The 14,681-nt window shown below is 46.0% G+C and overlaps 1 protein-coding gene across 2 annotated transcripts; it reads right to left on the bottom strand.

Moving 5' to 3' along the window:
* Positions 1 to 7,288: 7,288 nt before the first annotated feature.
* Positions 7,289 to 14,612, bottom strand: LOC136639801 (retinol dehydrogenase 16-like). Of its 2 annotated transcripts, none has more exons than XM_066614343.1 (4): positions 14,300 to 14,612; positions 9,566 to 9,824; positions 7,736 to 7,897; positions 7,289 to 7,469 (listed from the first exon to the last, which is right to left on the bottom strand). In XM_066614343.1, exons 1-4 carry the CDS (start codon positions 14,610 to 14,612, stop codon positions 7,289 to 7,291), a joined length of 915 nt encoding a protein of 304 aa, XP_066470440.1. The 2 variants fall into 2 exon arrangements, with proteins under 2 accessions (XP_066470440.1, XP_066470439.1); XM_066614342.1 differs by having other exon boundaries at positions 7,289 to 7,506; positions 7,740 to 7,897.
* Positions 14,613 to 14,681: the final 69 nt, after the last annotated feature.

The raw sequence follows: 14,681 nt of genomic DNA, 5'->3' as shown, positions 1-14,681 counted from the left end.
GGTCTTTGTTCAAGACTTTATTCAAGGTGGTTTACATAGGCAGGCTTTATTTAAATCCCTTATTAAAAAGGGATTTTTACAATTTGAAAGAAGGTTCTTTCTTTCAAGAACCACTACATTCAAGGTATTTCATTCCGATCTGGCTTCACATTCTGGCCTCCATCCTCCCACGCTCAGAGCAGATGGAATTGCTTGGCTTCAGCTTGTCAGCTGCTTCAAGGTCGCGCGGTGCCAGTGGCCTCAAACTGGCGATCTTGTGGATGTTATCTTCAGGCAGACGGAGGCTCTACCCTCTAGACCAGACCTCCTGCCCAGATTTGACTGATCTGCAGTCAAATAACAGACATAAAGCCAAACACAAGGAAGGAGATCTGGTACAGTTCTATAAATCTTTGCCGCCCGTGCAGTTCTCAAATTTGAAGAAGTTCGCTCGTGATTATATCTCTGTTTTTGGCACAACATATCCGTGTGAACAAACTTTTTCCAAAATGAAGTATATCAAGTCGAAATACAGGTCCAACTTGTCTGATGAACATTTGAAGGCGCTGTTAATAATTGGCTCATCCGACTTACAACCACAGTACAGTGATATACTGAAATCCAGACATCAGCTGCACCACTCACATTAAATGTCAAACTTCACAGTTTAACAGCCCAACGGGTTTGTTGTTTTCTCATTCTTTTTGTTCCTTCTGCTCATGGACTCATGCTTATAGTTAAAGTTCTCAAGTGTTTTTATCAACGTAGAAAGTATAAAAGTTCTCATGTATTTTATGAAAGTTCTTAAGTTCTTATGATGTATCATAAGCTTAGTAAAATTTATTCATTCATCTATGTTCTGTCTCTAATGCAGAGGTCTCCAAACCCTGGCCCGGGGGCCAGATGCAGCCCGTAGCAAGTCTCTTTCCGGCCCGTGGCCAACCTCTTGTCCCCTGAAAGCCTCTGGCCCACTCAACTGAACATGACCAGAACTGTGCTCTGATTGTGTCTGGAGGGTGTTTTGAGGGCCAGGGAGGTTGAATGAATAAGCCCATTGATTCATTTATTCACTCATCTAAGTTCTATCTCTAATTTATTTATTTAAACTTTATATTTAAATTGTTTTTCCGGCCCTCCACACCACACCAGATATTTGATGCGCCCTCTGGCCAAAAAGTTTGGAGACCCCTGCTCTAATGTATTCATTTATCCAAATTTATTCAAATTTAAATGTAAATTGATTCTTTTTTCCCCTCGGCCCCTGACACAGTGTCAAAGATATGATCTGGCCCTGCTGCCAAAAACTTTGGAGACCCCTGGTGTAAGTGACTAACCTGCAATTAATTGTATGAAGGTCTCATTGTTTCATTCGGCTGAAGCAAAGCTGCCTTCCCTTTTTCTGAGCTGCTCACCTCTTCTTGCTGCAGTTTCTGTGTGGAAGAGGCTGCTGTACTCTGATTCATAAACAAGATATAGGCAGTTCCTCCCTTGCATCCAAACGTTTTCTGGACAGGTAGAATTCCCAGTGCTTCTCAGCCAACTCTGAAAACTTCTAGATTGCTCAATTCCTTCCCCAAATGTGGTCCTTACCTGCTGCTTCTTACACTGAAATGGAGCCAAAGAAGCCATTCAGACATGGAGCAGGGAAGAAACCTGCAACAGCCCAATCCTGAGCTGCCTGACATGCAGGGCTGCAAGGGCGCCGAAAATGGCTGCCACTGCATCCAGCACATCCCAGGCCGCCACTGCTGCCTCCTTGGGAGAAGGGGACTTTCATCCCCTTCCCCAGGTAAGGCAGGTACCCCTGCAATGGGGCTACTTGATTCTATGGTGACCCAAGGGTCGAGGTAGAATTAAGAGCCTCCATGTCAGGTGGGCGGCCTGACACGGAGCCTGACATGGAGCAAAGCTCCACCGGTCCTGCCTCCTTTCTGCCCTGCTCCTTCCCCCAGCACACCTCCTCCCCATCCCCTCCCCACCCGCCCTCTGCCTCCCCCACCCCGGAATACCTCCTCCCCACATCCCCCCAACTACCTCTCCACTGCCCGGCAGAGCTCCTGTGTTCCATCAGTGCTGAGGACCACATCCTTATGGCACACTTGCAACACTGCACACTGGCAGTCTTACTGCACACTGAACGTCTTACTCCCTGGAACGTGTGGAGAGCCTCAGAGCCTGGTAGGCAGGGTTGCCTGGCTTGTTGCTTCCCGCCTCAGCTCCTCCTCAGTGTCCTCTGCCCAAGGCAGCACAGCAGGCGCTTTCTAGGTGGTGCGCAGGAGTGCGTTGTTCCCGGTCATGTTGTCCACCACCCACCCCGCCCGAGGACCCCTCCGGCCCCCCCTCCTGGCCCTGATCACAACTAGGTCTTATTTTCAGGGTAGGTCTTATATTTCAGCAATTCTCAAAAAACACCCTAGGTCTTATTTTCGGGGTAGGTCATATTTTCGGGGAAACACGGTATGACAGGCTTGGGACCTTAGTATTCCAGAAAGGGGATGAACCCTTTCCCTTGCCCAATCCCTCTCTAGCTGTTATTTGCCTGCAAATGCTATTGCCTTAAATCAGATGGGATGTTGTGTGGTGTTCATTGAAAAGGTGCAGATAAAACACTATAGGGCACAGAAAAGAAACTGATGGTATAATGGAAAGAAAAGAGGCAAAGAGGCAGGTGAAATATTTGCTTGAAATGTGGAGGATGGAATTGAATGAGAACAAGGAATAGCGGGAAGCCCGCAAAACTAGCTTGGGTAACAGACTATGCCACACATAAGCTTAACCTTGAGCAACTTTATTAAAAGTATAATGATCCAAAGGAACAGGTTTACCCAGCTGTAAACAAGCTGTGAAACACAACCAAGCCAGCAGCTGGAACTGGGCCGTGTACAAGTTTGCCCTTATTATTGGTTTTCCCACCTTCCCCCACATGCAATCTTTTCAACTCGCTTTGAGTTCTTGGCTCATTTGCTGACAGCGTTTATGCCCAAGTTTCAGTTGGTGACAGAGGCGAAAGGTAGTTGTCAATTAACAATAAATGTTTTTATTTAACAACAGCAACACAAATAAAAAATAAAAATCCAGCAGACTAGAGATTGAAGGTGGGTCTGACTTCATCATAGAAACGCTGTGGGTTGAACGACCAGGTCCAAGGAGAGATGTAATAGTGGGGACATAACATAACATCATCCTCTGAATCAAAAACCTGAAGGGGATCTTGAAATGAGGAAACAAACCCGAGAGCCATCAAAGACAGACAGTGTTGTAAACATGGAGGGGACTTCCATTACCCTCATATTGTCTGGTCTCTGGTCAAGAAAGAGAGTCTGGATTTCTTGACATGCTAAATGACTGTGCAGTGAGTCATGAAGTCCACCAGAGGAGACATGACTCTGGATTTAATATTGTGTGGTACTCAGGACCTGGTTAGGGATGTGAATGCTACATGCAGCACAATCCGGAGCTGTACATGGGCTGGCACAAGTTGCTTGTGCCAGTCCAGGAGGGTTGTAAGGCATGTTTGTGCCTCCTGCAGAGTCCACAAGTCCGGTGCACAGAGGTGCACTGACCTGCAGAGGCTGGCAGAAGCCTCCACGCTGGCAGAGGGAGAGAGCCTTGCATTTGTCCCAGCTGGGCTGACACAAGGCTCTGGGATGGGAGGGAGAGGCAGGAGGGAGGCATCTATGGGGCTTTTGGGAATGGATGCTGAGACAGAGCAGTTATAAACCTGATTCCAAGTTTTGTTTTCTGTTACATGCATTAACTGGCCAGATTTGGGTCACAGTGCAGTTGCAGAGCAAAACAGGGAGGAGAGATTATGATTGGAGGCACCTGGCTGGTTGTCAGGGTGAGAGGAAGGCTCCACTATCCTCCCTTCTGGTTGCACAGCATGGGAATGGCTGGCCTCTGGGCTGCAACTCCTTGCATATCCTGAAAGCCTATTAGCTAACGATTGGGCTGTAAGTTGTGTGAACAGAGGTTGTGGTCCATTCAACCCAACTCATGTGTCTTTATTGGGTCTTTATTGGGTATACAGCAGTGTATTCTTTTTTCAGTTATGGCAAACTTGCAACTCTACCTCCACCTTTTTCCTTTGGCAGTACCCATATTTTGGACATTTGTGGCTTCATTCGTATGATTCATTCCCTCTCAGAGAATGCCTCAATATATAGCTCTTTCTTTTCCAAGGCCTTTTCACTGAGCTTTAACTGACAGCCCAGTCCTATAGGCGTGGTGTCATAGAAATGCATGGAAAGCAAATCCTATGGGCTTTCTGCCATCCTGTGGGCTTTCTGCTACTAGCGTCCTGCCAGTGCTACCTCCTTCATGGCTGCTGTAAAATCGCTCTGGCAGCACATGAAGTAGAGACAGGGGACCTGTGCCTCCTGGACAATACACTGCCCCCTAGTGTCCTGCAGGTAGTGTTCTACCTGTTTTCCAACAGATTTATGACCAGGTGCTTTGGGTCCCCATAAGGGGAGAAAAGCAGGATAAAAATACAGCAAATAAATAAATAAATAAAATGTGATATTTTTCAAGCTAACAGAGTTTTTCCTGGTTTTATTATCTGATTCCCCCAACAAATGAGAGAGAGAGAGAGAGAGAGAGAGAGAGAGAGAGTAAATACATGACATAGTTCATAACTGATTATATACATCTTCTGATTAGGATCAGAGGTCTTGGCATTTTAAAAACAGGAAACTTTAAAACTGTTTCCTTTGTGTGGAAGTCTAGTGAGAATGAGCCTGCTGCATAGAGGCCTGGCAGAGAACATCCTTCTTCTTTGCTTTCTGGAGAAAGAGAGAGAATAAGGAGTGGAGGAAGGAAATAGTGGAGGACCACACCTCCCGCAAGAACCGCAGAGCACATATAGACAGTGGCATCACTAGGGGTGTGTGGGTTGCACTGGCAGACGCGCACGGGGGGTGATGTGCACTGGGGGGGTGACACGCTAAAATCACAGTGGTTAGGAGTAATACTGCCATGTTATATACCATTGGATGCAGAATTTCCAGCGGAATACAATGCAAAAAACTAGAATAAAATATCTCCTTTCTATCAAATGTTATAGCCAAGAAACCAGAGAACCAAAAATGTATAGAGCTCTATGGAAAGTGAAACAGAGCCATACTGCGCGTTTACTCGTGAGTAGGCAAACTTGCCTTAGTCCATCGGAAAGAGCAGGCTGAGAGGAATCCAACAACATCAGAATGGTCCTGATCCAATGAATGTAGTCCCCCCAAAAAACCTGAGAAGGAAGTCCCTCCCTCCAAGCAGACAAATGTCTAAGCAAACATGCCTTGGCTGGTGATCAGGCCAGGCAAAAGGGACTATGAAGCCATCAGAATGGTCCTGATCTGATGGAACTGGAGCTGAACAAATGCTCCAGAAGGCAGCCTCCCTCCCCTAAAAAGGAACAAAACAGGCTTCAGCTGATAAGATGAACTTTTTTGAGTCTTGCAAAGCTAGGTGGATCCTGACAGCGATCTGGTTTAAACAGAAGTTCTTAAATTGAACTGGGCACTGGGTAGGGCTGAAAACCTTACTGATTTTGGAGGAGGGGGTGTTATTGCGGGCAGGCTACAGAGGAAATTCACTTGGTGGACCAGGGCTGGCTTCTGCTTATTTAATTATTTGTCTGACTTTAATTATTTATACATTTATTTTAATTTGCCTGATGATGTCACTTCCACCATGACATCACTTCTGGTGGGTCTTGGACAGATTGTCATTCTAAAAAGTGGGTCCCAGTGCTAAAAGTTTGAGAACTGCTGCAATAAGGTGTTAGTAAGTTGACACCCTTGGAGGGGGTGTGACACCACTAGTGACCAAAATTCACTAAAACCACAGTTTGGAGGAATAATAACCAGCATGTTCTATTTCAATCAATGCGAAATTTCATGCAGAATGTGTTTTTGTTCTACCAAAAGGTACAGCCAAAAAAACCAGTGGGGGCGGAGTGATGGTACATCACCACGCCCACCACCTGGGGTGTTGCCCCACTGCATGGGGGGTGACGCGCTGGCATCCCAAACCGGATGAAGCGAATCCTAGTGATGTTACTGCAGATAGATGGTCCTGGGTGACTGGACAGTACACTGCCCTCCAGATTCCTGCATGTGGTGTTGCATCAAAATTCCTACAATTACATCCAAATGATAAAACTTCAAACCCACAGTAAAACAGATTGTTCTATACCAGTCACAGGAAAGGCTCATTCACTGGGAGCTCAAAGAGGTGTATCCACTTGCCAAACTACAGATGAAAAGTGTTCGAAACCAGTGGGGGCAGGAGCAGAACAATCAGTAGAAGACCCCTTTTCCTATGGTAAAATCCACCACTCAACTAGTCTGATATTAATTAACATACCCAGGAGTAGAGGCTGGTTATGGTTTCAAAAGAAATGCTTTACTCACAGTTTACAAGATTACATATACTCTGAGTGGTCTGAAGTTCCTACAACTTTGTTCTTTTTGCATGGTTGGGAGAAGCAGTGTGCCATCCTCTTGCTTCAATGGTGTGAGAAAGGGTAAGAAAGATCACACCTCTTGCAAGGATCATAGAGGGCAGGTGAAGGGTTTCAGGGTCTGGACAATACACTGCCCTCTAGAGTCCTCTAGGTGGCATTGCATCAGTTGTAATCCTGTTTCTGTGAAATAATTTGCACTGAATCTGCTGACCTAGGAAGAAAGCATCTAATAAAACTGACACCCAGCTTGGCAAATAAGAGAAAGGAATGTCAAAAAATGCTGCATCCCATTAGGTAATTGAGGGGTCTTGTGAATGCCAAATACTTATCCACATAAGCAGAGTGCCTGGTGCATCTCCGCACAATTTACTTGTCTGGCCTTACATCCTACCATCAGCTTCTTTTAAGGTGATTCAATAATTTGGTTCTGTGTCTGTATCTAGTGTGCAACTTTGCCCGGTATATTGAGATGAGGCAGAATGGCCTTAACTAAGTGGAGACTGTTCATTGAATCTCTGCATGAGTCACTGCTGTCACCTTCTCTGGCTCCAGTTTTAACTCAGAAAAAGAAAATTTGTGCTTCATTTAGTAGAAATGTTGGCAACTTTGATCTAAGTGCTCAATGCATGTGAATGCTACTCATGATCATGTGTAGCTTTGCCATTTCTGACAACTGGGAAAAAGGGCAAACAATAGCTGGGGAATAACAGTAAAATAAAACAAGCTTTTAAAAAGTTGCTTGTTTGTCTAGACTTCATCTGATTGGAATAACAGAAGATGCAACATGCCCTATCCAAAGCTTGTAGACTTGTTTGGACAATTGTTGATCTGTTTCTGCAAAATAATCTACACTGCCTGTGCTGGCTTGGGCAGAAAGTATGTGACTAATGCATCTTGCAGTTTGCTTGGCAAATAAGAGGAAGGAACATAGAATAGCTGTGCATCCCAACTGACAGAATAGCGAGTGCGAGGGTGGCAGGACTTCAGAGCGTGTTCCATGCAGTCAGTGACCATGTAGACATTACTGCTGTACAACCGATGGAGTGCCAGGTTCAGTTGAAGATCTGTGTATGAGAGATATGAAGCACATAAAAAGTAACCTTTGCAACAGAACATGGACTACTTAACAGACATAACAGCAATGCCTGGACCCCTCCCTAGAAGTCCCAAAGCAAAAAGGAGGCACTTGGAACAATCCTTGATGTCTGAGAGAGGACCTTTGGGACTCTCTTCTTTTCAATCTCTCATGCACCCAAAGCAGTTACTTTACTAGAAAGAACTTGTTCCTTTAACTTACACTTCTCAAAGTACTTCTGCCCATAGGATTCCTTGATGTCAGAGGGCGCCCGGCTCCATATTTTCGGCACATCCTCTATCACAGAGTTGAATATTGCTGTTTTGAAACCACTAGGCTCAATCACACTGACATGGACCCCAAAAGGACAAAGCTCTCGCCTGAATTGGAACCAAGAAAAGATTAACAAGCACCACTTCTGCCTGGCCCAGTACTGAAAGATGGAAATAGTTTTCTTGTACTATTGAAAGGTATTGTCGGGGACTGTTCTGCCCCTATGGTTGCAGGTCTCACTTTTTCATGTTAGAAACTGCTTCTCAAACTAAGAGCTGCCTCTGGCGATCATAACCACACAGTTCAATTTGTAGCAGGAAGCTGTTATTAAGAGCCAGCTAGTCCAAGTCACCCAGGAAGTCAGTAAAGACTGAACCCTGTGCACACAAATGCATGCACGCACAGGCACAGGCACACTCATGCCCAAACCCCTCTCATTGGCCTGATTACAGACGTGGATTGGAACTGTGATTGATGGAACTGGATTGGCACTGTGAACTGAAACTGAATGAGAGCCTGCATTATTCTTGAAAGGTTACTCGATACAGTGGGTCCTCATTATCCGTGGGCTCGGCATCCACAGTGAGCCCATGACTGGAGGGCCGCAGAGGAGCTCCTGGATGTGACTGGAAGTGCCTTCATTTGCGTCCTACAGGCCTTCTGAGGCATGGGAAGGCCTGGTGAGACCTCCTGTGCATCAGAAACCTCCCAGACACTACAAGAAGGCACTTCTGTTTTTTGGCAGACTGGAAGTGCCTTTCAGATGTGTCTGTGAGGCCTTTCAAGATGCTTCTAAAAGGTACAGTTTGCCAGCATGTCCCTGCTCCAGGATTTCATTATCTATGGAATTCAGTATCCTGGAATGGCTCCCCCCACGGATACTGAAGGCCCACTACCTGACTTCACTATTAGTATAGATTCAGTACATGGATGCACTAAAACAGTGGTTTCCAAACTATGGGTTGTTAGTGGGTTATGAAACTGACAAGCTGATAGCAGATAAGGAAAATGCATTGAACCCTAGGAGAAGTGAAACTGAGCCACCTGTGTTTGCTTGCTTGTGAGTAGGCAAACATACCTCTTTCCACTTCAAAGGGCAGGCCGAGAGGAATGCAAAGCCATTAGAATGGTCCCAGTCTGAAGAAGCAGGCTCCAATAAGCACTCGAGAAGGAAGTCCCCACTCCATGCTGACAAGCAAAATATATTGAGTCCCATGGAAAGCAAAACTGTGGCACACATGCACATTTACTCACAAATAGGCAAATGTGTATCAAATTCCTATTGAAGGCCAGGTGAAGGGGAATGTAGGCCATGAGAATAAGCCTGATCGGATGAATGTGGAGCTCAACAAAGGCTCCAAATGGCCTCCACCACCAAAGCAAAAAGGATAAAAATAGACTCTTCATGCTTCAGCTGCTAAGGTGAAACTATTATTTTTTAGTTTCATAAGGCAAGGTGATCCCAAAGTGGGCCCTGGTGCAAAAAGGTTTGTAAGCCAACTGCACGCACATACACAAAAAGGCAGAGGAGATAATGAAGTGATTGTTTCTTTAAAGCTGTTGGCAAAAAGGAGAAAGGCGTAGTAGAAATATTTTAAAATACAGTGAAATATGGGTGAGACAGAATAGCTTCCTAAACCTCTAACTCTGCCGCTGACAACAGTCATCCATCCCAGTACTTGTTCTTATTTGCTCTGGCTTCACCAACTTCAGCTGAAGCAACAGCCATGCCTCTTAACCAAGCAAACAGGAAAGCTGAAGAGCTGGTATTTTACCTCAAGCTGTCAGAGAAGGCCTCCACGCCAAACTTCGATGGGCTATACCCTCCTCCACCGGTTGCCACTCTTCCTAATACGCTAGAAACGTTGACCACCCTCCCTCTGGCTTTTTTCACCAGGGGTAGCATGTGTAGCGTAACGTCAATCAGCCCAAGCAGGTTGACATTGATCACCTTTGCAAAGTCATCTTTGGTCAGCCATTCATTGGGAGCTGCTGGAGTAGCTATGCCTGCATTGTTGACCAAGCCCCAGAGTCCTGTGGGAGGAGAGCAGATACATGTCAATGGTTGTCCATAACATTCCAACTTTTTGTTATCTGAAGGACTGGATGTTCCATTTTCAGTAGGTTGTATTAAGCTGCATGCCACTGGTCTCTGGGAGAAGGCTTAAGGGCTAACAAAGTCACCTGTACACCAAAAGGCAGACATTGTAACTTGAGGCACTCGCCTTCACTTCCACACAATCTGTGTGGAAAACTGTACACATTCTACAGTCTCACATTGTCATGAATATGTGCAGTTTAGGCCTAGTAACATGTAAAGCCTGAACCAAGCTAAAACAGTAACACAGAAGTAGCTTGCAGTTCCTAGCTGCTAGGAATTTACAACTCAATGGAAGGTGATAATGTAGCACCTAGGCAGCCAGAAAGACGCCCATCAAGGATGGAATGCAGCTGTAGATCTCCAGGGGGGAGGAAAGAGCTGAGAGGGCTAGCATCCAGCCCCACTTCGGTAGGACAGGGTCTTTTGGTCTTTGTCTCTTGGTGAGATAGGTGGTGGGTGCACATCCTGCCCCGCCAGGACCATGTGGCCTTATAGGTAACTGACCTGAGGATCTACAAAAGAAGCTGACCCAGGTGAGAGTCAGAGAATAATAGAGTTAGCCAGTTAGCTTTGTTGTTTTATGCTGATATGTTTCCTAGAAGTTTTTATGCCTCTAGCATTTGCTACCTTTTGTAACTTTTTGTAACCCTATGTACTTAATAAAGTAAAAATCCTTTTACCATGTTGGTTCATTGTCTGTTGGAGACAAAGGTTCAGAATCCTGCCTAGCCGTTCAGCAAGCTACCAAAAATCCTCATTGTGGACTAGTAACTTAAGGACTGAGTCTTTAAGTAAAGAAAGTGCTCAGTGCCTACAAGGAATATAGTTAAGCCTAGAGGGTCTCAGTATCCTTGGATTGAGACACTGGCTCTTACAGGGTGGTGGCAGTACTACCGAACAGGGATCTTTGAGGGCTCTAGGGTTCAGAACCAACAACTCTGAGCACCCCAAAACCCTGGGAATGTGACGAAGTATACGACACACATCTCAGCCAGTCTGCTTACAACTTGGCCTCCATGCTCTCCACATTTCCCTTGACCTTTTGGTTTCAGTCCTTCCTCTCTGCACATTGAATACGACACTGAGACAGAAATCAGTGGAATCTCAGTTAGTAAGCAATCTCTTTTTAAACTCTTAAGTTTTTAATTCTTCCGACCATGCATTGTTTGAACATGTTGAACCACTGGTGACAGTGGCGTAGCTACCAGCCTTTGAGGGGTTGACAAGAAAATGACCATAATCGCTAAAATCATGGTGGTTAGGAATAATACCATCATGTTATATACCATTGGATCTGGAATTTACAGAATTTTTCTATAATTTGAATACAAGCACAGGAAAGATTGTTACAGCAAGTGGACAAACTTTAGATGTTGCAGGTGAAGGACAAGGAAGATTAAGATGTATAGCCAGGGCTTTTTTTCTAATGGAACGTGGGGGGACGGAGTTCTGGCACCTTTTTGCAGGGGCCCCTCCCCTTCGGAGGCATTCCAGGAGGGAGGGGAGCAAAACAGGTATTTGCTGGGTGGGTGCTGGGGGGGTGCTGGGGGGGTGCAGGGTGAGCGGGCGCCTGGCCCCTGCCTGACTGCACAACGACCCCCTCCTGCCCCATCTCCAAGCTCTCGCCTGAGCCCAGCCCGCCTCCCCTTCCCCTGCGCTCTGCTTCCCCATGCAGCTTCCAAGCTGGTGGAGGGCGCGGGGGACGCGTGCTGATGCTGAGGAGGAGGACGGACAGCCAGCCAGCCAGGGAGACGGGCTGCGGCACCCACGGAACGCCCAGGTACTGGCTTGGCGGAGGAGGAGGGGAAGGAAGCTGGCTGGTGCAGGCCCCGTGCCAATCTGCAGCACGAGCCTAGGCGTGTCTACTCAGAAGTAAGTCTCATTGTGCTCAATGGGGCTTGCTCCTGGGAAAGGGTGCATAGCCTTGCAGCCTAAGCCTATGCATGTCTACTCAGAAGTAAGTTCCATTGTGTTCAATGGGGCTTACTCCCCGGAAAGTGTCATAGCCTGCAGCCTAAGTAGACAGGCAGAGGAGAGGCTCTGAGGGTGCAGTCCTCTCCACACCTTCCTGGGACTGCCCCACTGCCTCTAATGGGACTGATTTCTGAGTAGACAGGCACAGGATTGGGCCCTGAGGCTGCCATCCTATCCACAGTAAGCCCCATTCACTATAATGGAACTTACTTCTGAGTCGACAGGCACAGGATTGGACTCTAAGGCTGCCATCCTATCCACAGTAAGCCCCATTCACTAAAGTGGACTTCTGAGTAGATATGCATAGGATTGGGCTCTTAGGCTGCAATCCTAGGCACTTTCCTGGGAGTAAGCTCCATTGACTAGAATGAGACCTACTTCAGAGTAGACATACCTAGGATTGGGCTCTTAATCCTGGCAGAGATATATATCTGCACCTGTTTTCACATGCTAAGGGCAGGTGAAAAGGGATTCTACGTGTGTACAACATGCTGTCCAGCCTTGCCAGAGATCCTCCTCATCCTTCCCCCACAAGCATGCCCTCTGCCAGCCAGCGTTTGCAGCTCCTCTCCAGCAATGCACAGCAGCTGCTCAGGCAGCAGAGAACATACAATTGCATGCCAAGCGCCTTCCCAAAGACACAGAGTATTCTGATACCTGAATTAAACCATATTTAATCGCTTGTTTGCAAACGTAGCTGTTTCTATGTGCACCTAAGGACCCCTCTCGTGTAAGAATTCCTTTTTTGTTCTTACTCCCACAGTTGCTTAGAGTAATTTTACTGCAGGAAACTAATGTAAGCCATTTTGCAGAATCCATTCACTGCTTCCTCTCCTCAAAGTAGTGCCACACTACATACTATACGCTACAAGTGCACCTGTACAGTATTTTTCCCCATGTGTAGAAAAAGTAGTTAAGGGGAAGGGGATGTGGAGATTGACAGCCCAATCCTATGCATGTCTACTCAGAAGTAAGTTCATCTTTAGGGGGGAAGCACATAAAAATATTTTATTTCTCCAATAAAAAAATGACTTATAAATAAATAAATAAATAAATAAATAAATAAAAGATTAAGTTGTGAGTTCCTGCACCTTTTTTTTAAATTGAAATTGTATGTGGTCCCTTTAATGGTCTTTCTAAAGGGTGTGTCCCCTTGCTGGTTCCTCTTATAGCTTCCTATTTGCTGATCTTTGCAGGACAGGAGAGTGTATTTTAATCTCTGTTTTTAAACTATTGTTTTATTATACTTACATGCATCCAGGGGCAGCTTTTTAGGTCTCCTGGTCTGCTAGTTTTAAGAACCTTGATGTGAGAAAATGTTTGTATAAGTCTGCATCAGATTGTGAGTAAACTGCCTTTGGTCTTAAATTTTTGGATCTGAGTTTTTGTGCCTTGGTTTGCAAGCAGCCTGGGTAGAAGAGTTTAAGAGTTTTTGCCTGAACCAACATCCCTGAGGGCCACAAGTGGCCCCCAGGCTGGGGTTTGAGCACCCCTGATTTAATGTCATGGCTATTACTATCTCTGTCTTTATGGACCCTGTATGTCAAATGACCTAGCTATGCCACTGACTAGTGAAAGCAAAAGAGTAAGTATTCAGTCATTATCAGAACATTACTGCTAACTTTTCTTTGCAAATTAGAAGAATTTAATTAATTTACTTGAAACACAGTCCTCCATTTGAAAACCTGATCCTAGGCGTGTTTGGTCATGCATGCAAGTTCCTCTTTTCTCCATCTGATTTGTGTGTGATTTCCTGATCACACAGACCCTGATCACAGAGACCCAATACCCTTCTGGTTCCAGGCTTGTGTCTGTCTCTAAGTGCTCCTTCTAGTTAATGCAATCCTACCTCCAATCTCTCATTACTAACAAATTCAGTTTCATTCATTCAACTGAAAGCATACAGGGAACACCAGAACTTGGTGTGCACCAGGCAAATGAGCCAAAGAACTACAATTCAGCAATTCATCTGACATTTGTGGACTGGGAAAATGAACTGAATAGAGTCCAGTTTCACTGTTCCAAATTTCAGATTAATGGGATCAATTGCCTTGATTTTGTGATGCACAAATTTCAGCCCAGAAGGATGAAATCCCAGCTGTCTGTGCTTTATGTGGCATACATGCATGACAAAGAGGTGTGGGAGCTGCTGCAGTATGGCTACTCTCTCATGTGCTAACTGTTCCACCCATGACTACGGCTGTGCATGTGCCAACAGTTTGATCATCAGATAATAATGTTTATCCTCACATGAAACACTTCACCTGGTGATTTCTCAAATCAGGCAGCTGTTAAGACTGCAAGAGCAGTTCTGAGTGCTTTGCCGGGTCAACTAGTAAACCCAAGTGCTCCCAGCACATGTGAAGCTGTAGTTCGGACCCTACCCACACACAGCACAGACATGCAATGACAGAAGAGGGGAAGAGTCAGCCACCTTTGCTGCCCACACATCCTTTCACCCACTCGGTCGCTGCCTCAACACTCTCTGTGCTGGTGACATCCAGGATGGTGGTTCTCAGCCGCTCTGATGTGGACTTCTCCAGCTGCTCTGCCCCTTTCTGGGTCAGGCAAGCTGCTAGGACCCTCAGACCCTGGGCATCTAGTTGCCTGGCCAGCAGGTTCCCAAAGCCAGAGTCGCAGCCAGTGATGAAGACATATTTCTCAGTCAGGTTCTCCACAGTCTGTCTCTCCCGGTACCATCGGCGAAGGAAGTAAAGCCCCAGCAGGACAGCCAGGTAGAACCACATGGCTAAATGCTGCAGGATAAGAACAAGCAAAAGTGTCAGAACTGGAGCAGTTATAAGTCCGTTTGGCTC

This window comes from Tiliqua scincoides, chromosome 2, assembly GCF_035046505.1.
Source record: "Tiliqua scincoides isolate rTilSci1 chromosome 2, rTilSci1.hap2, whole genome shotgun sequence".
Lineage (NCBI taxonomy): Eukaryota > Metazoa > Chordata > Lepidosauria > Squamata > Scincidae > Tiliqua > Tiliqua scincoides.
This window is presented reverse-complemented; position numbering and strand designations above follow the sequence as displayed.